The sequence below is a fragment of the Ambystoma mexicanum genome, chromosome 2q, assembly GCF_040938575.1.
Source record: "Ambystoma mexicanum isolate Mex_15411 chromosome 2q, UKY_AmexF1_1, whole genome shotgun sequence".
NCBI classification, from domain to species: domain Eukaryota; kingdom Metazoa; phylum Chordata; class Amphibia; order Caudata; family Ambystomatidae; genus Ambystoma; species Ambystoma mexicanum.
Genome location: NC_090924.1, coordinates 1,117,789,152 through 1,117,816,332, shown reverse-complemented (window position 1 = coordinate 1,117,816,332; position 27,181 = coordinate 1,117,789,152). Strand labels below are relative to the sequence as shown.

The following is a 27,181-nucleotide window of genomic DNA, read 5'->3' as shown; positions in this document are numbered from 1 at the left end:
AAAAGGGAGAATATTCTCTGTAGATCCTTCAAGTCAGAGCTGCCAAGTTTTGGACTACTCTCCCTCTTCCCATGATGCAAGACCAAAATATGTGGACCTTTAAAACATCCTTAAAAACTAGGTTATTTAAGTAAATTCGCCCGTCGGTCGAGTCTTCTATGAACTTATCCCGTGCTATCTGTTTGTCAGTTTGTGCCTGTGTCACGCCCTGATGCCTGCGGGCTGTCGGCATCTTAAAAATAAATAAATAAATACATGAATAAATATGTACAGTGGACACTGCCAAAGGCCTGTGGCCACTGGCTATGGCTGAAGGCCATGGCTATTGACTCAGTAGTGTGTTAAAATATACATTGGGCATGGCCAAAGGGCATGCTCACTAGCTAGGGCCAAAGGCACTGCTTAGTCGGCCTGAAAAAAGACATGTATATTGGATACGGCCGACACAGTTTTCCACCTACTCTCATTCATTTTTCCAAAGCAAAAAGTGCCATTTTTGAACAGCCGTCGCATGAAAACCATTGGGCAGATTTGGACCAAACAAAACAACTTGGAAAGAAAGCATTGGCTTCATTTCCTTGACTGGTTTTAGGTAAATCCGTCCAGTAGCTTTGGGCACAATGTGGGTGATGCCCGCGATAATGCCTGGGAAGGGCAAAAACAAAAAGTGCTCCAAAATCTATTTGGAGGAGAATTTGCAACCACATCAGGATAGAGGTGGGGAAGAGGAAAGAGGACACACATTAAAGTTGAGGAGTTGTGGGTAGTCTGGGGAGCCAATTATGGGTAAAGGGTTGTCAGTTCATAGGGGTAATGCCGGGGTATCTAGCAAGATTACTGCAGCAGGGTGCAAGACATGTCTAGGAAAGAAACTGCATCACATGAACCGAATAGTGATAGGTGGTAATGCTAGAGGGTTAGGGAGCGAACACACAATTGAGAGGAGTACTGGGACCTAGCAAAGAGGATAGGAGCACATAGTTAGTCCCTGAGAAAACGGGAATATTTTTAGTTTTCAAGTGTATTTTCAATTATCGCAGGAATTGGCATAATCGGAATTGGGGGAGAGAGAGAGAGAGAGAGAGAGAGAGAGAGAGAAAGAGAGACAGAGAGAGAGAGAGAGAGAGAGAGAGAGAGAATGTTCCTCCCAGTTTCACGTTATTAAAAATAAACACATTGAAAGCATACTTTATTCGTCTGTACCACGTTAAATAATGTAAAACTTTGTTAAATCGGCTTAGTTATGATGAGCTGCAAAGTACCACCCTTGAATCGTATGCTCCCACCAAGTCTTGTATGCACCAGTGGCATGTTTTCATATGTTTTACTGATTTTATTTCTTAAAAGATGAATGATTCACATGGTAGCCTGTTGTGTGATAGTGTTGTGCTACTGGATATGAAATGCACATATTCATGAATTGCTTGTCTTTCATGCAGATGAAAACCAGTGCATCTCGTCGCACGCTGCCACATGCTCAACATGTCTTTCTCTTGGTGCGGAATGTGCATGGTGCAATCAGAAGGTACGCAACTTATTTCCTTTCGCCCTCCTCGCGTTTGTCTAATCCTGAAACAGCAGTTCAACATATTCAATACCGTGGAGCTGCCACATCTATAGAAGCATGCGATCATGTGCAAACATGTGATACCAGTGACAGCATATGCTTTCAATGATGTCTATTTCCATAACTGGAAAAAAGATAATATATGTTTTTGGGAGTTGAACGTAACATATGGCTCCATGGCAACATAATATGGGCTCATTAGTTACATGACTATGATATTAGAAGGTTTCAAAGCCAGGTCATTTGTTTCCATTTGTTTAAGATAGCCACAAATTGAGCCAAGTGATCTAAACGAGCTTAAGGCAATTTATCTCACATTCTTGAAGATAAGAACATTACCTCATCATTTGCCATTTCCTTTCAACTTTCAGGAAATACTGATGTCATTCTGTATTTTACAACTGAAACCTTCAATTTGTTAAATTATCTGTATGGGGTTTGAATGTTCAGTGGTTAACAAGCTTAAACCCATTGTTTTAAAATAACTTGTTATTCGCAGAAAAAGTTCAGAATGCGCATGCCATTGAGAAAATTGAACTTTGTATGTTGTACACATTTTAGCATGTACTTTAGACACATTATTTTGCATACTTCAGTTAATACAATGTATATTGATGTAGTTGAACATGAGCATACAAAACACGGAAGGATCGGACATATGAATGCAATCTGATAAAGGTGTTCACTTATTTTACATTTGTAAATCGCTACATGCTAGGGAGCGGACTTCAAATCATGAAAAGAGATGGCACAGAGTCCACAATTGGAACGAGGACGTATGGAGGGTTGATGGGTTTTAGTGACAGGATATGAAGGCCGTTGGTTCTCTTCTGGCGTGTATTTGGGTGGGTTCATTGTGTAAAGGGTCTGAACGTTCCACACTTATTTTTGAAGTTCGAAAGTGCTGTATCCTGTTTTGGCATTCTCCTGTTTTGGGCATACAAGGGACATCTGCACACTCGGTCGGTGAAGTATGAGTATCAATTTGCGTTTACATGTCGATTCTGGGTATTGTTTTCTGTCAGCCATCATCCATTCAATTGATTTTACCATAAGGGCGCATTGGCAGAAGAGAAGGCAGGTCTGATACTTTTCTTATAACTAATTCTCGTTAACAGAAGTGACACAGCATCGTTTAAACACATACATTCTCGAGATGGCTAGATTAAAGGCTCATGTTGGTATCGTTGACCTGTTTAATGATTAATGAGATATTTGCAGCTGACAGACTAGCTGAGAAGCATAGGAAGGGAAGTAGGTGACAAAGCCTCTAGAGTTGAAAGAAGCAGGTGCATACGGGAGTTCTTAATAGAAATGAAAATGATCAAACGTCACAAATAATTTGCTAATTTCATTGGACAGGAGCATGTAGAGGAAGTCTCGATGCTTATAAGCTCCAGCGAGTTTGGTCATTGGCACTTGTAGGGCATCAGTCTATGAATAGTGCAACAAGAGTGCACACACCCAATAATGTACTCGTTTGACAAAAAAAGGTGAGAGTGAAGGGGCGTGCAGTTAAGGTGATTGGAGAGATGAAGCACGACTTTGGTCTCCTCAGTCACACTGAAGAAGTTCTTACCCAACGGGCAGTTGATGTCTGCCAACAGACCAACGTTGAATTTAAAGAGGAGACGTGACAAGGCACAGCATTGATAAACACCACAGGTGATGGGAGAAGGAGCTTAGAAGAAGGCATATGTTAGGTTTTAATCTGCCCCTGTCCATTCTGTGAGTATGTGTTGGTGCTGTACTGAGTGTGTTGTGGAATGTTTGGACAGGACCTTGCATGAGTGTTCCACTGCGCATGAGGGTTCTAAGAAAAAAAGTTGGACCCTGGCACTGAATTGAAGAGCGGGCCGGTGGATGTCTTCCCCCTGCCTATGTTACTTACCTTTCTGCCCTTATGTACTTGCCCTGAGACTGAACCCAGTAAAGACTTATGAAACCCACGAGCGGCTCCGCCTGTGTATATTTTGACTCCCAAGCCTTAAACTTAACACTGGCGAAGAGGATGGGATACCTTAAACTTAACAGTATACAGCATACTCTTTTGAGACCTCTGAGAAAAAAGAACAGATTATACAGGTGAGAGTGATATTTTTTAAACATGCAGCAGAAAGACAAGGAGCTTCAGCTGTCAGTGCTGTTTAGAGCTGAAACACGGACCACCAGGGTGAGAAGGTTGACATAATCAGCATCACATGATATCATGAGGACATCACGAAGATAAGCCTGTGGCACACCCAGGGCTGGCAAAAGCTATATTGTGAAGGTTTGAAGATCGGGACAATTATATAGTAACATCTTACTTCAATGGTTTAGTGGGGAATAGTGGATTTCCTATCATGGTGAAATTAGACATGTCAAAATGGTTAAGATTAAGCTTTTTCAAAACAGTGACCTCACCGCACTTCTTTAAGAGTGGTTGGCACAAGTTCAGTGATGAGAGGGTGGGTAGAATTTAAATAAGTAAATTGGAGACCACAAAGCATAGATTTTTGGAGAAAGGGCATTATAAGAGGGTGGGCTCGAGAGATATTGCATCCGCTGAACTACATTTCAAGTTGGTAAAATGATGAAGGATAGAAGTTGGCGAAAGCTGGAGCTTGAGGAAGGGTTTCACCAGCAAGAGGTTCCTGTGTAGACAGGGAATCAGTCTAGTAGAACAGTGGTTGTAGAGAAACTATCTGCATTCTGCTAATCCCTACCATGTGTTTACTTTTTGAGTACCAATATCAGATTCTCAACTTGATAATGGCCCATATGTGAAACACTTGTGCAGGCTACAAATAAAATATATCATATATCATATCATATTCTTTTTGGCACATATAACGCGGATTTAGCACCACCCTGTGACCACACCAGTTGTAATAAAGAGGAGAAGAAAAAGAAAGAATGTTGAGAAGCACAATATCTCTTTGACAGCTATCCTTTCTAATAGCATGCACTGGTTCCATCACATAATGTTATGTTGTGCCCTGCTGTTCATCATTAACAAGTTTCCTTTTCTTCCCCACCTGCCATTTTCCACTCTAATTTGCTGTCTTTCAGCTCATCCTCAGCCGTATAATACCGCTTTTCCACCATGTTTCCCTCCGGCCTCTCTCTTGTGCGAATCTGCCTGGACCTCCCTAATCCGTTTATTCAAACATTCTGAATTAATACCTCCTATTCATCATATCAAAGCCTTCCAACTCCTAAATATTGACACAACCGAAGCTAGAATCTGTGGAAGCATCTACCTCTATTTTCAAAATAGTAATCTTAAATAGTTCCCACAGATCCATTCTGAAAATTCCACATACCTACATTTGACACACATTGACCACTCATTTGTCAAATCAATATGTATTGAATGTTTGATCCATGAAACCCAAAGCACTGTGATACATGTTTCCTTTCATCTCATTCCCCATTGTGAGCAACCAACCACACCATTCATTTTCAAACAGATTCATTTTGTAAATATAATTTACCTGGGATCTTCAGCATACTTTTGGGAAGGGGACATCTTCTGGCACCCCCAAGCGCTTTAGGATAAGGCAAAGGCTGCCACAGGTACTGTCAGAGACCAGTGGAGGAGGGAGCCCTTAAATGCTTCTGCACGATTACATTATTGCATGTTTTATAAACATAGTGCACATGCAGGAATAGCAGCCCTCTAACATATTAGCAGCTATACTGTAGCTCAATGCTTAAACGTAGTATGACAGCCAGCACCCCAGGCCTAGGCCGCGTGCATGAGCAAAGGAATAGGTTGTATCCCAGAAACTGGGGTGAAAGGCCAGAACTAGACAGATCAACAAACACTTAATTGTCCTAAAATGTTGCCAACCCTTGTGCCCGGGGAAGAATGTTCCCTGCAAGACCATGGGTGGAGGGCTGAATGTCTGTGAGCAATACAAGTCCATAAGAATTAGGGCACAGGGCTCTGACCCCCACCAGTGCCAATTCTAGGATATACCACCCAAATGCCTAGCTTTAGGACCCCTGAATTCTATGGTACCGGCCAGCCCCAGACCACTGACCTTAAACCTATTATACCCCCCAATTGATCAAAAAGATCTAGGTCACGTGATTTATGCTGCAAGGTGCAGGGAGGGATGAAATAATATCCAAGAATGAGGATAGAAGACCTTGGAGAGGTGCTGGCCTGCCTAGGAGCGAGTGAAGTGTGTGAGTTAGTATGACCTTGGCTTTCCACCTGGGCCCCTGTCTGCTCATACCAGGTGCACAGTTACATAGACAGAGATGTGTTTTCCAGTTTGCGAATAAATTGCTAATTGCACAGCTTGTGACCGATGACGAGTGTCGCATCACCCACGTGGAAGAAGATGGACAGGTGAGCCTGGGACCAATGCCTGGCATTCCCTATGGAGCAGGCGGCCTATGTATAGGGTTTCACCAACCAGCCATGCATGTTTTTACTTTATGTAATGATGTCACTGATGATGCATGCACCTTTTTTTAATGTGCTGCTCATGCAGATTCTGACAGAATGTTCTGCGGCAGCAGAGTTCTTTGTTGGTGCTTTCCATTTTTGTGTGAAAATAAACTTGTATCCTGGAAAGTGGTTTTTTGGGCCTTTTTCCCTAGTGTGTTCTATTTTTTCTGGTGTGCGCGTATACAGGGCTTTCCTACAATCCCTGTATTGTGGATTCCAGATTGTTCAAAACACACCTGATAGACATCTATTAGATTTGGTCCGTAGAGACCACCTGACCTCAGAGGTAGTGGATCTTCATTGAGTCCTTGCTCTGAGTCTCTTGCCAAATTGGTTTCAAATTACTTTCTATAACCTTCCATTCCTTGCATCCCGCAGGCTCCTAAATCCCACAGACAGAACTAGCACAGAATTGTCCCAAGCATTCTTTTGTTCCACTGCATTACACCACTTCACAGTGCCTTCTATCAGGAGGGTGCACCTGAACGAACATCAGTCCAGCCGTCTACCCGTTGGAGCAGCATGGGCAACATCAAATCCTCAAAGTGTCTTTAGTACCTCATTAGATCATTGCTCTAGAATGTGTCGTGTTGGGGCGTTGTCTCAGCTGAAATGTTAATATATCCATTCCAATCTAGGTTTGTGTGTTTCATAATTTCCTCCTGCCTAGATACATATGGACACTTTAGCCGCAGTGGCTTATTAAGCAGGCAACATAAACCACACCACATTGCAGAATATCACACATTAAACTAAACATGTAAGACATAGTAGACACACCGTTCACCTCATGTGCAGTGACTTATGTGACCATGGCTTGCAAACATGTATATTTGATGAACACCATAGTCTGCTAAAGATACATGAATCTGTCCTAGCAGCAAAGTATGACACATCATCTACCACAACACATACAAGACACATGCCACTAGAAATCTGTCAGTTCATATCCAGCAGCCTTACAATTACATGACTAGTTTAGGACTGCTTGTATGTATTCTACCCATTAACAAGGGGGGTCCTGGCAGTCCCTCTGCCAGACATTAGTCCTGGTTATGAGTGACTTACCCAGCGTCTTTAGCTCACTATCTTTCACAGAGAAGAAATATCCCAAACATATCAGTCTTTGTCCTGCCCTGGGGCAGTCCAGCACCGAAATGCTAGGCAATTCACCTCTGAACAAGAGTACCAACAGCATCCCATCTTCTATCATGAGGGTGAACCTGAACGAACATCAGTCCAGCCGTCTATCCGTTGGAGCAGCATTGGCAACATCAAATCCTCAAAGTGACTTTTGTACCTCATTAGATCATTGCTCTAGAATGTGTTGTGTTAGGGCGTTGTCTCAGCTGAAATGTTAATATATCCATTCCAATCTAGGTTTGTGTGTTTCATAATTTCCTCCCCCCTAGATACATATGGACACTTTAGCCGCAGTGGCTTATTAAGCAGGCAACATAAACCACGCCACATTGCAGAATATCACACATTAAACTAAACATGTAAGACATAGTAGACACACTGTTCACCTCATGGGCAGTGACCTATGTGACCATGGCTTGCAAAAATGTATATTTGATGAACACCATAGTCTGCTAAAGATGCATGAATCTGTCCTAGCAGCAAAGTATGACACATCATCTACCACAACACATACAAGACACATGCCACTAGAAATCTGTCAGATCATATGCAGCAGCCTTACAATTACATGACTAGTTTAGGACTGCCTGTATGTATTCTACCCATGCAATACACTTTCTCTTCAATGACACTTGCACACAAAAATTGCATTGACACATCATGTAGCAGCATGATCCTTACTACAGTGTGGACCATCACACTCAGCAACACACTTCTTCCAAAACAGATTTCACTAACATCCAACCATGACAACCATGCATCTAATGCAATACCTTTAAGGTTCTATGTTGGTACTGTTATAATGGCAGCATTACAGCATTCATTACAGACAACCTAATACCAAACATATTTTTAAAACCTTGAGTGTAACCAAGAACAACTTGTGGCACCCACTCACTGACATTATACAATAATCAGTATATCTTGCAATAGTAATACTCACAAGAATTTCTGACACCCCTGTAACAACTAACTGGAAGACATGGTCACAGTGATCTAATGATCTCTGAACAGCTTTAACCACCAAGAGATGATCCTTTTGTTAAACACAAAGGGTCTTCATGATGAGCACCAGCCTATTTCTGGAAATTGAAGTATAGCTTTCTCAGTAGGTTATTTTTCCCCAAATAATTGTTGGTAAAGTAGAGTACATTCATTCAACCTTGGATTAAAGTTTTAAAATGTTATCTTACAGAAATGGAAACACACAATATTGGCACTACTTTTTGAATCTATATGACTTTCACTGGTGAGAAGATATTTCCATTATTGCGTTGACAAGATATTTAACTTTTGCAGACATTAATTATTTGTGATTTTTCCTCTTTGACTAGGATTTTATGTTGGATTCAACACAAATTCAACGTTGTGACATTATTTCTAATTTAATTAAGAACGGATGCAATGCAGATCTGATAGAATATCCTTCAGTCCAGGTAACAGTACCAAAGGTCCCTGAAGCTAATACTCAAGTAACACCTAAGGAGGTTTCAGTCCAGCTATCGCCAGGTTTGCATTTCCAAAATTATTCTATTCTTTGTGATACAGGCAATCAAAATAACTGAAAAACAATGTTTGTATTTTTCTGTATTGCTTATGTTCTCTTATATCATCTACCATCTTAAACCAAGTTGTAAATAACGTAATAAAAGTGGAATCATAACGTAGTTAGCGAATCTAGTTATAGCAGTACTAATATTGGCATATGTGCCAAATTCGATCAAGGTTGTATGTTTATATGGTTTGTGTGCATTGTTGTTTAATGGGCTTCTGTTATCTTTATCCAAAATGAAAGTAAATAATTCTACAATTTACTGACATTTTATATATATGGTGATGTTGTTGCCTGGTCAAGTGGTTAAGAAGAACATCTTGGCAATCCAATGGATCAAGTGATGAACACATATGGCCTCATTCCGAGTAGAGCCATAAGGGATACCGGACACCGGTAAGGAGACCGGTGCCGATAATCCCTTACTGCCCTACTACGAGGTCCCTTAGCGGGTCCCTTCCTTAACTCCTGGTCTGACCAGGAGTTAAGGACCGGACCCGTTAAGGGACTTCAGAGCTAATATGGGTACCGCAAATTGCGGTACCATTATTAGCTACTTCCCCATTTCCATTGAACAAAGGTCGTACTACACCGGTAAGTCCCCATTGAACGAGACCGGTGCCGGTACCGTTATTGGAGGCAGTCATGGCGCAAATAGCGCCATGACTACCTCCAATCTTGGAATGAGGCCCAAAATACCCAAATATGATCATACATTTCTTACACTAACGCATCGGCGTGCAAACTGTGGCTCTCTTTGGTTTTCAACTACAGCTCCCATGATTCCTCACCATTGACAACAATGACTAGGCTTATGGAGTTGTAGTCCTAATCATTTTGAAAGCATCTACATAATCCTTCTGTAGTGTAATGCACAATGAACATTATAGAAGTGTGTGCAGGCATCTGTGAGCATTCTTAGAAGTGGCTGCATCAATACACAGGAAGCAGTTTCATACCCTTTACATTGACATTTAATAGATTCCACTTGGGAACACAGATTTTGTGAAAGGAACTATGTGGGTAGACAGTGGGAATGCTGAGCATGCTTCAAACATTCAAACAAAAGTCGATTAGCACAATAATGATGGCAATGGAAATTTTAAAGGAAGCATATATTGATTTAATGAGAAAGAAATATGGAAACTATTTGGATATGTAAAGTGTCCAGAACCTACTTTGAATTAAGAGCTTAAATGAATTTGATTACTGGTTCCTTGAGAGATCATAATCTCAGAGCACCAATTTAAAACATATTGTAAGCATTCACAGAAGCATTCACTTGTTTTGTATGGAATATACCAAATTCTGTATGTTAATATGTTATGATATCTTGTATTTACAAATGAGTGTTTAAATCTGTCAATAACTTTATCTTGCTTTTGCTGTATACATGTTTTCTTGCGGAGACTGTTGACAGAAGTACTGACATACATCCAGTGTTCGAGTGAGGTGGAATTTTACAATGCAAAGCCACCCCGGGCCAACATTGCTTTAGGCATAGCGATCGGACTTCCTGTTAGTCTGCTCCCAACTCCATTCATGCAAGGTTAACGTGGAGAAGGAACAGTGCAAACACTGTATGTAAGTGGCTACAGCGGAATGTGGTATAACCTAAGATGGGAGGATCACAATGTCTCAGTTGTAGTTTGGGCAGACAGGTGACAAAAATGACATAATTGAAAGAAGACTGGCAAGGAACCCGCATACAAGGAAGAGAAGCAGGAAAAAGCAGAGCAGACAAGCAGACAGACCAATGAGCAATTTGGGGGAACGGAAAGAAGTAGGAACCAGCAAGGGATACTTGTAAATGGTATATGAACATCAGGTCTACCTGTAATTTACTAACATACAGGCTCATTATGGGGTTGCCGGTAAAACCTGCTGGTAGGTGGCAGGTTACTGGCAACCCTGTAACACCCTTACCACCACATGATATCCTGGTGCTACCGGGATATAACAAGTGGCAGCGGTAACGGTAAATCTCCATTTCCATGGAGTCTAGTGGGACTCCATGGAAATGGGGTCACTGAAGCCCCTACACTGTTGCTAAAGGTGCCAGTGCTTCAGTGACAACCATGCCGATAGAGTTGTGAAAACCCAGCCGGTAAAACCTCTGGCGATCAAGGGCCCCTACGGCATTGTTGTAGTATGACAGTATTGAAAGGATGCTGGTACGTTGCTACCGGCACCCTTATTTTTGGACTGGCATACTTATAAGGAGGTTGTATGGGAGTGAGGGGTCCTTTAGGCCCCCTCATACATTCAGCACGATGTAAGCCACTTGCTCGTACAATAATGGGGATGCCTCCTTTGCTCGCATGCACACTAACAGTGTCAGATGCGGGGTTGTTGTGCGGGACACTTGGCTTCCCTTTTGTGTACCCTATAATCCATCTTTGAATTAGGCCTCACTGCGATAATACGAACAGGCTTCTCTCCCCTCTGCAGCGCCGCTCACACCATGCTCATGGCCCCCACCTTTTCTCACTCTGTCTGAAAGCTTTGCAGCTCCATTTCTAACAGATGAACCGGAGATAATTGAAACAAATACACCAATGTAACATTTCACTCTACCTCTGAGATCACTGTCCTGTGTGTGAACCGGCCTGAAACATGACTTTTATCCCATCCGTCACCACAAACCTGCCTTTGCCCTCTTACCCCTGCTGTTGATAAATTACTGCCACTATAACCCAGTGCCCTCGTAAGGTATTCTCTTGATGTAACAGACGTTTGACCCTGCTGTGAAGCCCACCTCCAATGTGCCCCCAACTAACATCAGACCTCCGTCACAGTATATTGCACCCTTGAACTAACACATGGCAGAATGCCTTATAGCCTCTTTTGATACTCCTGGACCAACCCACCATCAATGTTATCTCACTGACAAAGGCCTTAAACCCAGGACTTCAAATAAGTCCCAATGAGTGATGCTGTGATTTTATGTATGCGATGTATAGGTTTATGATAATGTACTCAAAGGATTTGTAGTGATCATTATTTAGTGTATGTCTAATGGTAGTATCTCATGTTAGCTTACTTAGGGCCCGCCCTAACCTCACTGTGACCTGACCCTCACGCCACCTGGACACAGACAGATGGACCTCAAGACGCTCACTCTCCCTTCAACCAAGTAGCCAACCCGAGAGGAGCAGCACCTAAAGGAACCTATACATTGTAGTCTTGTGTCCAATCATAATGAACTTTTGTAACATTCGTATCTGACATCACTGATGACTCTTTTTGCCCATATAATCAATTGTAAGTGTGTTGTTTGCCAGAGCGCTCTCGGGCAGCAGAGTTCTCAGGATGCCAATTTTACATAAACAAAACTTAACTCTTGCAGCCTGTTCTCTTAGTCTCATTCCCCAATGGGGGGTGTCATATTCATTTTGTATTTGCACGTATAAGATGGGGAGTGAGTTTTTACAATGTCACAGTCTCCATTTAAATAGAAGACAAATGTTTTCTTTTTATCAGTTGAAATTGAAGTTGTCAAGAATTATCATCACATCCAGTGTGCAACTGAAGCGTTCTCTAGGGATATTCTTCATTTCCTTTCTTTCCTAGACTTTTGAAATGACCAGAGCATGCATTTAATTTCAAGGCCACACATCATATTGAAGTCAAACCTAGTATACTTTTGAGAAAAAACACTGGCCGGTTTCAGCACACATCCACACATTTTTACAGAAGCAAGTTAGCAATTGCTCACCTAACAACAAATTTTAATCAATATCAAATTAAAATAAATGTATATTTAAACATGTAGGTGTGAGGAATTGCCATCTGGCTTTTTGATTTGTATTAATTAATTTAATTATGCAGGTAATTCTCTTTAAGCGATATCTGCTGATCAGATTCCCCTTTAATAAGCTCCCCTTTAATAAGCTCCAAGCCAAAAACATAGTATGTACTTGTGTGTGTGTACATGTGCCCTGCTTCCCTGCCCTGCTGCAACAGCATCCTGATTTGCAGCTCCTGCTCTACCAGTTGCACATAGAAGGTTCAGAGGTCAGCAGCAGTGACAGAAAAGTCTCTGCAGCAGAGGTGAAGCAGTAGAGATATGCATTCCTGTTCCAAAAATGGCATAACTCTGAGGATCCTGTCCTGGTGGCACAGTAAAATGTAAATATAAGCCATACTAAATTAGGGATTGGTGGCCAGCATCTGTCATAATTATCCCAGGCACATTAAATTGATGTCACACGTGTGTCAGCCCTGTGGTTCCAGATCAGCTGTGGAAGGGTTATGTGTATTAAATACAGACAAGGCTCTCCTTGTTCCTTTGTAAGAGCAGGCATCTCCCTTTACCCAGGGATTGCCACTCCACAGGAAACTGGCCTGGGCACTGAAATCAAAGAGCACACCCATTCACAAAGGTCTAGACCTCACACCAAGGTGCTGCATTTATAAAGGTTTTCAATTCTATTGAGAAGGGGCAAGATTAGTGTATCCAGGGAGACATCTGAAGGTTTGGGGAAGATTACTCCACCTTGTTTCCCTCTGCCTCTTTGACTTCCTTGTCCCCTCCATTTACTGTAGCACAAAGCATTCTGGGTGTGATGTCAGAAGGGTAAAGTTCACTAATTTCAAGAGCAGGGTTTGGATCACGAAACTGAATGATCCTTTGGAGTCCAATCCTGACATAAGGTTTCATTGGACCCTGCTGGGAGGGCAGCCCTTTCCGGAGTCTTCCAGTGGTGAGGTGAAAGCAATTGTTGCCAGGCAGGGGCAAAGTCTGTCCCCTAACCATCCCCATGGACCTTTGTGGGTGAACTCTGCTGCTGGACCAAGACCGCATCTCTGCCAGCAACCCTATTGCCTGGGATCACTCTGTGCTGCAGGACCCTTTAAGGTGTGTGCCAGCATCCCCAGTAAATGGGAGCCTGAGAAATCACTAACCTTGGCCCTTGAGAACCTGAATTTGGACTCAAAGCTCTGAAAAGCCAGAACAGCCAAGATGCCTGTGTTTTCAACATCAACCTACTCCAAACCTTGATTTGAGTGTGTTCAGAGCAGAGTGGACCACCAGGACTCTTCAATGCTGCCTTTGGCATTCATTGTTCTCCGAACTGCCATTTGCCTCTTTGACTGAAGCGCATTGTTGCCTGGGCTCAAACCAAATACGTACTGCTGCTTTCAATTGCTTGAAGCATCATTCGGACTGCCAGCTTCTTCTTGACCACTTCTGTGTGTCAATGGACCCAACAATGGTGTCTCCCGAACAGCGACTGCCAAGCCTCTGCATTGAATTAACTTGACTGCGCTTCATGGTACCCACTTGCCGCCATCGAACCTCGAACGCTGGCCAAACCTGGTGCTCGCCTGATCTGCTCGGGTAGATGCTTCAAGACCACAGCTACCTTACATTTGACCCTGACTCAACGCCATCCGGCCACTGGACCATTGTGACTGCTGCACCCACAAATCGAAAATAGTCCACGAAGGACGCTGAGAAGGTTTGTTTGGCACTTTTAAGCCACCAAGACATTTGAAAAGGTATTACTGACTGATATCTGCCCCCATTGCACATCTTTGGGCTCTAGAGACTGGATAGGTCTCCCTTTTGCAACCTCAAGAGCATATCCTTTGAACATTGTGGTCTTTTTTTTTTTTAAACTTTGGTTTTTATTAGCATTTTGTGAAACAGAAAACATAAAAAGGGATATTACAGTAGCCCCAATCCCCCCCCTTTTGTAACCCCCCCTCCCTCCCCCCCGTGTTCAAACTGAACGTAACAGCAGTAAAGAGACCAAACGTTCACATCTTTTCCTAGGTCTTTGAAGCGCCGCAACATGTGACCAATTCAGTTGCTGGCTTGAGGCCGACGTCGCCCTGGGTCGTGGGGACCCCCCATTTGGGTGTTGTCCACTCTCAGTGATGATCACGCCCCGACCATCCGGGGGTACGATCTCAAAACTAATGAACATCCCATCCCCATGTCTGCTGGACCCCATACCAGTCAGCGAGGAATGAGCATGAGTCATTGTTCACCATGGCAGTCAATTTGTCCATCAAGAACATGTTCTTAAGCTTTTTCGTCCAATCTTCTTTGGAAGGTGTTTCCGGGCTCTTCCACCTCTGGGCTAGGGCCACTCTGCCTGCTCCCAACATAGTTTCCCACATCCTTGGGTACCGGTGCATTTCCGCTTCCTCCGGGGGGAGGCCCAGCAGCATGGTCAGCGGGTTGAGGGTTAGGGGTCCTCCGTTACCTCCGCTATCCAATCTCTCACTGATTTCCAGTAGGTCTGCACCTTCGGGCATAGCCACCACATGTGACCTCTAGTCCCTATCTGGCCACAGCCCCTCGGGCATTCTGGTGATACCCCTGTGAACATTTTCGAGAGTTTTGCCGGGTCCCTGTGCCACACCTGCAGGATTTTAAAGTTGTTTTCCATGTCCGATGTGAAAAGATTACCATGAAACGATATCCTGAAAATACGAGCCCAGGCGTCCTCTGATATCTCCTCTCCCGCCAGAACGTTCCAGAACCCACGGAAGCCCCTCCTAGCCTGAAGGTTATGGGTGTTTAGAACTGCGTACATACAGGAGACCGCGCCCTTTCTAGAAGTTGCTGAATCAAGGAGTTTCTCAAAGGGAGTTAGTTGTCTCTTCAGGTTTGGGCCCCATGAGGGGTCGTTGAGGATGCCCTTAAGGCGGAGGTATTCGAAGATGGAGAGAGTCCCGCCTCCCAGCCCATCCCTGAGGTCCTCATAACTCAGAAATTCTCCCTCCCTGAACAGCTGGCCCGCCCGTTCCAGGCCCGCGTCAGACCAACGCTGGGATTCTCTAAACCCTCTGCTGCCCAGTTTCAGGGGGGGGGGCCCACAAGGAGGTCATAGGGGACGGCCAAGAAGAAAGATGGGCTGTTCGGGGGCACTCCCTCCAGATATCCCAGAGAACACCCAGGGTTGGATGGGACAGTACTTGTTTCGGGATAGACCTGCGAGGGGCCCACAGGAGGTCGCCGACATTTAGGGGGTAGACATCCATGTCCTCTAAATATGACCAGTATGTCCGCAAGCCTTCCTTCATGTGTTCTAGAAGGACCCACAGTTGTGCTGCGTGATAATACAATTGGAAATCTGGGAGACCGAATCCCCCCTCCTCTCTTGGAAGCGTCAGGGTGGCCCTTCCAATCCGCGGGGTTTTCCCCTGCCAAATGAAGTCGTGGACCCCCTTGTGTAAATCTATGAAGGTTTGAGCGTGTACCCGGGTAGGGAGGGCTGTAAAGAGGTACACAAGCGGGGGCAGTATATTCATTTTGACTGCTGTCATCCGACCATACCATGAGAGGATCATTCCTCCCCATCTACTCAGGTCAGAGGTGATCTCAGATAGCATGGGCTCGTAGTTGGAAGTCCCCAGTTTTGATAAGTCACTAGTGAGGAGGACCCCCAGGTATTTTATGGTGTTCTTGCTCACAGCTATCCCGTGAAACCTGGTCAGGGGCTCTAGTACCGGGTCCACCAGGAGCATCGGAAGGAGGACAGACTTGGTGGTGTTAATTTTCAGGCCTGAGAAACGCCCGAAGGAGCTGACCAGGGACAGGGGGGGAGGAATCGATGAGCCCGGGTCCACCAGGTATGCCAGGATATCATCAGCAAACAGGGAAAGCTTGAATTCCACTTCCCCCTTCTAATACCCCTGATATATGGCTGGGTGGGACCTAACCGCTATGGCCAAAGCCTCCATCGTGAGGACATATAGCAGGGGGGAGAGGGCAGCCCTGTCTAGTCCCTCGGGTAAGAGGGAAAGATTCTGACAGCAATCCGTTCACCTGGACCCTTGCGGTAGGGGCTCTATAGAGGGCGGCAACCCAGCTCAGGATGTGTGTCCCAAAGCCCATTCGTTGGAGGAGGAGGGTCATGTATCTCCACTGTACTCTGTCGAAAGCTTTTTCCAAATCCAGGTACAGGATGCATGCATCGAGATTTGAGTTTTGGGCGAAATGTACCAAGTCTATAGTTTTGCCGATATTATCCGATCCTTGTCTGCCCCTAATGAAACCCACATGATCCCCGTGGACTAGCTTCTGCATTATCCCCTCCATCCGCCTACCCACCACCTTGGCCAGGATATTGACATCGATGTTGAGCAATGATATGGTTCGGTAGGATGAACATTCCCTCGGGTCTTTACCTTCCTTGGGAAGGACCACTATAATGGCTCCCATCATGGTGTTGGGGACAGTGCCCCCTTCCAAAACCGAGTTGAAAACCTTTGGCAGGTATGGAGACAGGGAGGATCGAAACCTCTTATAGAAATACACCGAAAAGCCATCTTCCCCCCGGGGAAGTCCCCACCTTCATCCCGCTGATCGCCTTCTCCACCTCTTCCTCGGTCACCCGACCCTCCAGCCCTTCTGCCAGCTCCCGAGAAAGGGACGGTATCTGTGTGGAGTCGAGAAACTCCTCGATTTGGGCATCGCCACCATCGTATTCAGAGGCATATACTGACTTGTAGTATTGGCGGAAGGCTTCGCTTATATGGGGGGGTGTCATAACCTAGTGTTACCCTGCTGTCCCTCACTTCCTTCACCATCCTGCTTCTCTGGACCTCCCTCAATTTCCAGGCCAGGATCCTATCCGCTCTGTCCCCCTTCTCGTAGTATTTCTGTTTTACAATTTGGTGGCTCTTCACCGTTTTGTGGAGGAGTAGGTCTTTCAGTTGGAGCCTGTAGTCCTCCAGGGTGGCCACGCGGTCTCGCTCTAGGGTCAGTACCGGGGAGCCCCCCGGTTGGAGATGCGCCATTTTTTCCCTCAGAATCCTCTCCTGGGTCTCCCTTTCCCTCTTCTGTTGGGGACCTATTTTTATGAGCACTCCTCTTAGGGTCGCCTTGAAGGCATCCCAGAGGGTGTGCGTGCCCACCTCCCCATTGTCGTTGAGCTCGAAGAACTCTATAATGGCATCCAGGACAGTCTGGGCATGTACCTCGTCTCTCAGAATGGCGTCGATACATCTCCAGCGTCCCCTCCGTTCTCTACACCAGTCCCCTGCCAGGGTGACCCTAACCAAGGCGCGGGGTCTATCCTGTAACCCGCTATGTGTGGTCGAAGTACCTCCTCCACGAGGATATAGTCTATCCTGGAGAAGGCTTTGTTGGTGGAGGAATAATACGAGAAAGAGGGAGTCCCTGCTCGGGGGGTGGGTAGCGTGTCCACCAAGTTCAGGCCCTCATTTACCCTCTGAAAGCAGCGTGACGTGGTGTCTCCAGCGGGTCTGGGGTTTGGTGTACCCACCCCTTGTCTATCTCTGGATGGGTCTAGGACCATATTGAAATCACCTCCCACCACCAATGGGCCCTGGACAAAAGTTTTCAGCCTTTCCCCCACTCCCTCCCAGAATTGGGCCTGGCCCTCATTAGGGGAGTAAACTGCCGCCAAGGTTATGGGCAATCCCTGTAGGGAGCCTCGTACGAAGAGGTAGCGGCCTTCGGGGTCCCTTAGGATGGAGTCTTTCTCGAAACCCAACCCCCTAGCGATCAGAATTGCAACCCCTCTTTTCTTTCCTTTGTGGGATGCGTAGAATATCTCCTCGATTCCACCACCCCGCAACCTGGGTTCCCTCCCCCTCGCCCAGTGTGTTTCCTGCATGAAGAGTAGGTCCAGCTTAGCCCTCCTGAACTCTCTGCTGATTAGGGATCTTTTCGTGGGGGTGTTCAGGCCCCGTACATTCAGGGTTCCCACCCCTAGGGCCGGTCGGTCATCAGCCATAATCGCTGTCGCCTTTCCCCTTGGTCACCGATGTCGCATGGTTGCTCCCTCCCTGCTTACTGCATTTTCCTGTTTGGACCTCTTTGAAACGTTTCCCCAACTTACCCCCCAACACATTCCCTGCCCTAGAACCCCCAACTTGTAAACAAACCCCCACCCCCCTCCCCGGCGTCCAGCCATGTAGTTCTTCCATTCCTGGATTGTTGGCTGGACCACCAGCCGGTTCCCCCCGGCCAGGCGTCAATTACAAAGCTTGCTAACGTGAGCCCCCCTCCCCCATCTCGTCTCCCCCCGAACCTCTCAGTTTGGGCACTCTCCCGGGCCCTGATTGATACTACTCTCAGTTCCCTCAGTTGTGATCCCCCCTATGCCCCCTTATACTTGCAGTTCGAGGGGGTGCGGTGAAAAAAGTGTCTCCAGAGTCCTCCTGTTTTCCAGTCCCGATGATCTGCGTGGGGTCGCTGGTGTCACCCCTCTGAGTCGGCACGGTCCTCCTCCATTGGTGTTGGTGGTGTGTTCAATTTCTTGAACTTCCACGCGCTGGTTTTTCTCCTTCTGGGGTTGGACTGCCAGGGGGTACCCCTGCTGAGCGCCTCCGGACCCACCGGTCCACTCCGAGGGGCGGGTACACCCACACAATCTTGAATAGCACCCTTAATGTCCTCTTCCGTTACCAGCATTGTGCGTTGGCCTGAATATTCAAAGGACAGGTAGAAGGGATATCCCCATCTGTAACGGACGCCCTTCTCTTTCAGTTGTTGTGTCAGGGGGCGGCACATCCTTCGTTTGGCTAGGGTGTAAGCTGAGAGGTCTTGAAAAATGGCGATCTGTGCGCCGTTATAGGTTATCGCCCCCGCCTTCCTCGCAGCCTCCTGAACTTTGGCTTTCTCCGTGTAATAGTGGAAACAGGCCAGAACCGATCTGGGGATCCCCGATCTTCCCCCGGCACTGTGCACCCGGTCGAACGTGAGTTCCGTCGTCATTTCCTTTGCAAACAGGAGGGTGATGATGTCTCTCACCACTCGGGTCAACTCTCTCTCCATTTCGCCCTCCGTCTCCGGGATCCCAAAGTACCTTAGATTGTTCCGCCTTTCCCTATTTTCATAGTCGTCCATAATCCTGGCTCTCTCTTCATCCCTCTTTTCCAGAGCCGCAAGCCGTGTGTCGAATTGGACTTCCTCAAGTGTAGAGGACGATTGATAGTTTTCCACTTGTAGGACTCTATCCTCAATTCTGTCTACCCTTTGGTCCAGTTTCTCGAACTTCTGGGCAATGTCAGATCTCATTTCTCTAATCTCGAAGCCCTTTTCCATCGTCATTGCGGATTGGCCTGCGGGTTCAGTGTGGGCCATGGTTCCGGAGGGAGTGGGGACCTCGGTAGTGTTCTCTGTTTCTTGGAAGCGAAACATTTGTAGGGCCTTCTTCCAGCTCATGGGGTGTTGCCGGTCCCCTGCCGCTGGGTCCACTGTGGTCCGGGGGGCTTTTGGGGGGAACACCTTGCCACCCCAGGACCAGTCCGTAGTGCGTCGCACCAGTGGGGTTTGTAGGCGATGGATTGTCCCCTGCGGGGAGTGGGGCAGCCCTCCAGGTGGACACTCGCCCCTTCAACTGAGGACGGGGGCCTCTCTCCTGGGTCGCGGACCGCCTGCGTTTTCAGTGTGGGCCGGGAGTCCGATGATGTGAGGGACGCCGGAGATGTGTTCCAATTCCCTTGAGCGGCGTGATCGTGGGGTCTCCCTTCGGGTCTTGAGCGCTTATTGCCCCCCAGCTGCATGGTGCATCGTGGCCCGGTGGGCCTCTGGGGTTGTGTTGCGCTGACCCGGGGTCGTGTTGTTGTGGGTCTCCGGGGTGTGGGCTTTGGCCCTTATGAATGATGGGGCAGCCCCCCAAGTGGGCCAGATGAGCGGGAGGTGACCTTCGGGCCGGCACACGCCCCACCGGGTCCAGGTGGGGGCCACACACCCGGGTCTATCTCCTTGGTTAGCTAGGTCCTGGCAGACTGCAGACGGGCACACGCCCCGCGGGCTAGCACGGGGGCCTCCACCTGCTGAAAGTGAACAATGGATGAAGCCCACTCTCCCTCCTATTCTTCTAAGATGGCGGAGCAGAGCCGTTCCTCAGCTTCTTGGGAGGGAGGGGCCTTGTGGGTGCGTGTCATGGGCTGGAGGCCCACCGGATCACTGACCTTCGTTGCCGTTGTTGGTCTTCACCTTGGCCTCGGGCCTCAATATGCCTGGGGTCCCTCCATCGGCGGGAAGGGGGGCTGCCACTTCTTTGGCCCTGCCGCGCCGCACCGGACCTGGGCGGGCTCTTCGCGACACCCGCTGGGGCCGTTCTGGGTGCTGGGGCTGCGGTCGCGGGAACGCCCAGGGACTGTCTCCGAGCAATGTCCACGTCCTCCTGCGAGTATTTGCTAGGAGGCGGGGTGGTCCAAATCCGCGTCCCGATCCGGGACCGTTGTCTCCCGTCCTTGTGCCTCCCCGCGGGGGTGAGCGGTGGGCTTTCAGTGGGGGTTGCAGCACTCCGACGTGCGTCCCCCGTCTCACCGGGACGCGCCTTCTCTTCCGGGGCCTCGGCTGCGGAGTCTTCTCTCCAAGCCTTCTCTGTCGCCCTGAGCTGCGAGGTTTGTGCTCCGTTTGTCCGTGGCCCCCGAAGTCCGCTCTTTCGAGCAAAGGCGGCACGGGGGGGGTCCGACGGCCGATCCAGTGCTGTGCTGTCACTGAGGGTTCCGGGGGGGGCTCAATCCCCTTTAACAGCCCGACTTCGGCGGAGAGCTATGCTCAGGCTGCCATCGCCTGCGCGCCCCCTGGTGGCCTCCCCATTGTGGTCTTTTATTTCCTTTTATCCCCCTGTCTCATTAACAAGAGTGATGCATCTATTCTATCTTTGAATATTCTCTGTTCCTTCTACAGGGGTTTTACAGTGTTTTATAGTAAGTTAATATTGTACATGGTGTGTTTTATTAAAGTATATCATATTATAATCCCATAATTCCCTAAGTACTGGGACCAGGAGGAGGGCTAAAGACGGAAAATGCTGCAGAAGCAGTCAACTAATGATTGTAAAGGACCCACACCTGAGGGAGACTGGGAGATTTAAAAGTCCCCCTCAGGTGCAGGCATTAGGAGATGGAGAAGGAATAAGATGTTTTCAGAGTGAGCTGGAAGAGAAGTGTAGACTGTGTATGCAGCCGAGGTCAGGACTGGAGGAGAGAAAAGATGCCAGGACCACTGTGAAGCTAGAGACAATAGCTAGTCCGGAGAGGGTCTATGCCTCCAGTTGTCCCAATTGCAGAGGTTGTGCAGACGGAAGCATGCAAGAGGGATGCTTGCCCATTGAAGACCTGTTGAGCAGAGGCTGCACAGCAGGAAGCAAAAATGAGGTAAGCTCTCCCTCTCGAGAGGCTGCCTCTGGTAGCTGTCATGCACCAGGGAGCCTCAGGGGCAGAGGAAACACTAGTAATGAAAGAAGATCAGGAGAAGTATCTCACTGTGCCTGCAAACGCAAAGAGGATCAGAAGAGTGTGACTTACCTGGTGAGTTCACAAGTTGAAAGTGACTCCAGAGCGCTCCAAGACTGCTTGTATATTCAAGGCAGGCAGTTTCACTCACGTGTGACGGAAGAAGCATTAGTAGTACTTTTGAATACCAAACTATCAGAAAGCAGCACAACTCGTATTTATTGAAAACAAGTGACTGTAAATGTAGGCATGTGAGTTTATTGACAATCCAACAACCCGGTGGAGCAACATTATCAAAAGCTAATGCATACAACCACTAACCAAACAAGAAAAAACAAACTCTAAGTGATACAAGCCCAACAGATATTGCCAAAGATTAAAAGCAACCAATGGAAGACTCAAGGGTTGTGAAACTTTCTATTCATATTTTATGAAACATATAACAACAGCTGATATAGACACACATTGCCAATGCCAAGAAAGAAGCAGAATAAGACTGTATCACTGTCAGTACTTGGTTACTGGTTCAGTGGGGAAACAAAAGTGCCAAAAAGGCTGCCCTTCTGGAAAAGGTTAGAAGGAGAGGATAATAATTTGCAGAGGAATATTAAAGAGCACCAATGTGAATCTTGTTTCCCTGAAAGTTGCTAAAGGTTCCAATACTGCAAAATAACAAACATTGTGAAGTTGTTCTAAGTCTGTTCTTAGTCAAAGGTTACCACTAAAGCACATTCTGTTTTGTGAAATGCTGTTCAGGCAGGGGAGTATTCCCGGATGGCAAACCATTGAATTAATAGGCCTCGCAAGGGAGTAGACTAGGTGTGATGGAGGTAGTAGGCCTGGCATGGAAATAAACCAGGTAACAGCTGATATAGTGCTTAATTATGGACCCAAAAAAGATAATTTATGTTGTTTGCGGTGCTGAAGCAAGAACTTTATAAACCTGCAGTAGAGGAGTTACATTTCTTTAGAAATATTCAGTTGTGGCAAATCATCCTGCCAAAGACAATCATTGTTGCGTATGTGAAGAAGATCATTCTGAGAGCCATTCTTATTCAAAGAAGAGAAAGAACATTCTCTTTTCTTTGGTATATCATTGAAGTGATGGAATTTTCTGTTTTCAAGTTGAAGTTAGGAAAAACTGTGTTAGAAATGTGAGATGAATCAGGATTTCCTTATTTCCTTTTGAACTGTGGGGCAGAATCCTGCTTACATCTGGGGAAGGGGCATTCACCCACATCATAAGAAGGGACTGTGCTCATATTATGACTTCAATTGTTATATTATATTTTGTTGAATTGAACTGCCATACATGTCCTTAATGCTTTATTGAATGTATAAGTGAGGGACAGAAATCCTTTGTTAGAGTGTTTCCTTTAGTTTATTTTAGGCAGGGAAATCCTTGTCAGGGTAGGGATAGTGAGACGTTAATGCAACCTATTTATTAAAAAATATTGTGAATGTTGAAAACCTTTGACAAAGTTGTCCACCTCATATTTATGACCCCTCACAGTGCCTAGGTGTGCCAGTTGCTGCCCAAGACAATCTCCTTGGTACCTCTGGGCCTTCCTCTGTTACCCCTGGTGCTCACTCTTAGATCTCAAAGAATGATTTATTCTTCATGAAAATCCACTGTTGGCCTGAAATTGGCACACTAAGTGATTTTCTTTTTTAAAGCAAACAAAAATTGCCGGGAGAGGAGTACCTTCATTTGCCCTTTCATGCAATTAGTCCTCTGCATTAAATGTTCAACATTTGCACTACAAAGTGCTAAGGAAAGTGCTAAACCTCACAAAAACTGGTTAACAGTAATTTTGCACTATGTTGTGCAAAAAGTGTAAATGTCTCCCACAGTCAATTACAGGGGGCATATAGACTAGATGCTAAAATGAGGGATTCTACAAGAATAATTGTTTTTTCCACCATCATGAACATGTGATTCTGGCAGAAAATTAATTGTTTTTAGCAGACATAATTTATGGGGAATACAGTAAAAAATCCCCCAGAGCAAAAACAGAGGTGAGAACACCAGTGTAATAACTTTACGCTTGGTTTTACAACTCTGTTTTCCCCTCCGAGGGATTGGAAATTTATTTTGTAAGTGTGCTCAATTCTATTCAATTTTTCAAAATTAAGACTGCTTGTACAGTTTTAGCCACCCCCAGAAGAACCGCCTGATGGTGTGCATGCTATGCACATTGGCATAAAGCAACTAAATATTTTCCACAATGCCAATTCCAAGTCATCTTCAGAATGACTGTTGTGCTTCTATCCCTCTGTATATGCGTGGTGTGGTGGGTGTGTCAGTATGTATGCGCGCCTGTGCATGTGTGTGTATGCATGCGTGTGTGTGCATGAAGGCATGGGTATGACATCTCTGCTTGCAGTTTACTTGAGTGTGATATTCTATGTCTTAAACACTGCAAATCATGTATCATTATGTACTTTTGTGCATTCAGAAAAATAAATGTTTATTTACTATGTATAGAGGGACGGAGATAACTCAGTGACGTAAATCACTCTCTGTTCATCCTGTATGACAACACAATAAATTATAATTGTTTTTACCAAAGATCCTTTATAGTTTCATATTGATTTATGATGTGGTTTTCTGATTCAAATATTAGCTTCATTAAATACAAGCAACTTGTTCTGCTCTTGAAAGAGTACAAGCAAATGTTGTCTAGTTGGCAAACTGGAGACAGTGAAACAGGTAACCTGGGTACGAATACAATCTTCCCCATATGCCCAACATGTGTGATCCTCATCAAATCACTTTACCTGAAAGGGCCCAATTTTCCTTATCTTCTCAAGTTAAGATTACATGGAAGTGATTAGACCAATTGGGCTTGTGAGAATGCAGCTTTCCCATGATGACTGTGTATGGATTATGAGGTATAATCTGGCATACAATGACATTTCTTGGATATGTGAGGCTGCGCTTTGCATATTATATCAGTGCCTGGTATGTCAGTCAGTGTTTAGAATATTGTGAATGTATCTGGCAATGGAAGCTTTAACAGATGTAATAAGGCAGTCAATGGCCAGTTGAAGCTGTGCTGGCTTAAGAAAGCAGTGCTCGTGGCCTGCCCCCTGCGTATCATGGCTGCACCCACTGCATTTTGATGCAGTGTGATGTCACTTCCTGTGAGGTCACTGGCTAAATAAATTCATTTATGCTACCAATAGCATTTTGGTGAAATTATCTCCCTAGTAGAACCCACCCACCCATTCTCTCACCGTTAAGGGGGACTGCTCCGATCAGTTTATGCCCCCTTTAAGGCATACATTCAAAATGGGTGAATTGTATTGCTCCCCACACAGTGCTAGTAGAACTGTCCTTTATCTCTCCATTCTCTAATAAGTAGGGAGAGTCAGAAGCAGAATGGGATCTCTATATCCAGCTCCACCTCTGTCTCTGAGATCAAAGTTTGAGTCTCTTGTGAGTGTCATTGATAATGCTGCTCTAGAATTCAAATACTCTATGGAAACATTAGAAGTTACATCATCTCTTGAATTGAATTTTCACAGTGGAAGATGGATTTTGCCTTTCTCTATGCTCAACTGGGCAGTCCTGTAGCATAAAATCCCGTTGATAATTTTCTTCCCAACGGCTGGTACTGATTTGCACACTACCACCCTCCATCCTCCCCTGACCAAGTACCATCTTAAACCAAAGAACATACCTTCAGTGTATAACAATGCTACCAAAAATCTAGCTTCTCAAGATGAACATCTAAAGTACATTTTAAATCCATGAACATTTTTCCTTTCTGTACCAGACTACCTATCCACTTGCTCTCATTTTGTAATTTCTCTTTTATTGCAGAGAAAGCCAAAAGTTAAATCACTACTACTCTAAAAACTCATCATTCGTTGTTGTATATGTTGATCACATTTTAGGAAATAAGGGATCATGTACCCAGTGTCTTGTAGATGTGAGATACGGACTGCTCTGTTTCTGTGCCTAACTCGCTCATGGAAATCACCCTTGGCACTGACAAACAGATTGTCTTGGTTAATGCATCCAAGGAATCAGTTGTCTTTCAGAGATACATTACCCATATCTAGGATTAAATAGAGACTTCTTATGAACACAAACTTGCTATAAAATGAACAGTCTCATGTATGATCCTTAGAATCCCTCAAAATGACATAAGCTTGCTTTGCATCAGTCTATTTGGGCACTGCAAATTAGCATGCCCACATAGGGGCTACTAATTGGGCATTGGTGTACTGTTACTTTTACACTTCATTGTAAACTGGTTTCTGCTGCCACATTTTTGGTCATTTGCATGGCAGAGTGCAAAAGGCATCACCCAAGTATATATGTTGCATTTTGCCGTCACCTTTTGCACTCCACCACGCAAATTAAATAGACGCTGGCTGCCAGGTGCACATGGCAGGCATTCTTTCCAATGGATCCTTATGGAGTCCGCCAACTTTTTGCTGGTGGAAACAGCCGGCTGACATAGCAATGCCCAGCATTTCCTTGAGTATTTGCATGGCAGAGAGGAAAGGAGGCAGAGAAACATAAGTAAAGTTTTGCCCTTCCCTTTGCCATGCAAATGCAGGAAAATATGCTGTGCTAGAAAAAAAAAAACTTTACCTATTTCGTTTCCTATACTCCAAGATCAAAATGCACTCCAACACAGGAATTCTAGTTTTCTGTAGGTGGGTGAGAGAAAATAACCAAAAAGGGGGAAAAGGTTGTGTTTTTTCAAAAAATGCAAATAAAATGATGTATAAAGAAGCCTCTGGTTTTTTCCTTGTAAGAGCTAGGAACAAATGGTTTGCTGTGCTGAATTCCTCAATGTCATGGCTTTCAAGAACAGGTTGAGTGGAAACGAAAATAAAATATTTTGATGTGGTCATCAACCGTTTTGTGAGAGGTAGGCGATTTTGGCCATTTTTGCCAATTGGACATGCATGGACGGAATGGAAGAAAAGGGTAGGAAAGCCGAATTAGAGGGCAGAAAGGCATACATTTCTGAAAAGTAGACAAAATTCCAAGTTTAGGAAGGGGTGATTTGCGTAGGTCGGGCAACAACTAGGTAGGCGAAAATGCCATAGATTGTGGGAAATGCGGGAAAATGACTGAAAAAAAGGTATGTGTTGGACATGGTTGGCTTGGTACGGCAATGACTTCTATGAATATTGAGAAAAGCAATCCTCCGCTACATTCCCCCGACTCTTGCAGTTAGGAAAGCACACATTTTTTGTAGTGTTTTACAAAACAAGCAATACCACAAGCCAAACACTGAGCCATGGTACACAGGAGTTTTATGCT

The 27,181-nt window shown here is 45.5% G+C and overlaps 1 protein-coding gene across 1 annotated transcript in view; it reads left to right on the top strand.

Moving 5' to 3' along the window:
* Positions 1 to 27,181, top strand: part of ITGB8 (integrin subunit beta 8) — a 461,694-nt gene that overhangs the window by 174,615 nt on the left and 259,898 nt on the right. Inside the window, exons 2-3 of the mRNA XM_069648474.1 lie at positions 1,440 to 1,525; positions 8,492 to 8,666. Coding sequence (XP_069504575.1) covers positions 1,440 to 1,525; positions 8,492 to 8,666 — 261 coding nt within the window. The remainder of the gene's footprint in view (positions 1 to 1,439; positions 1,526 to 8,491; positions 8,667 to 27,181) is intronic.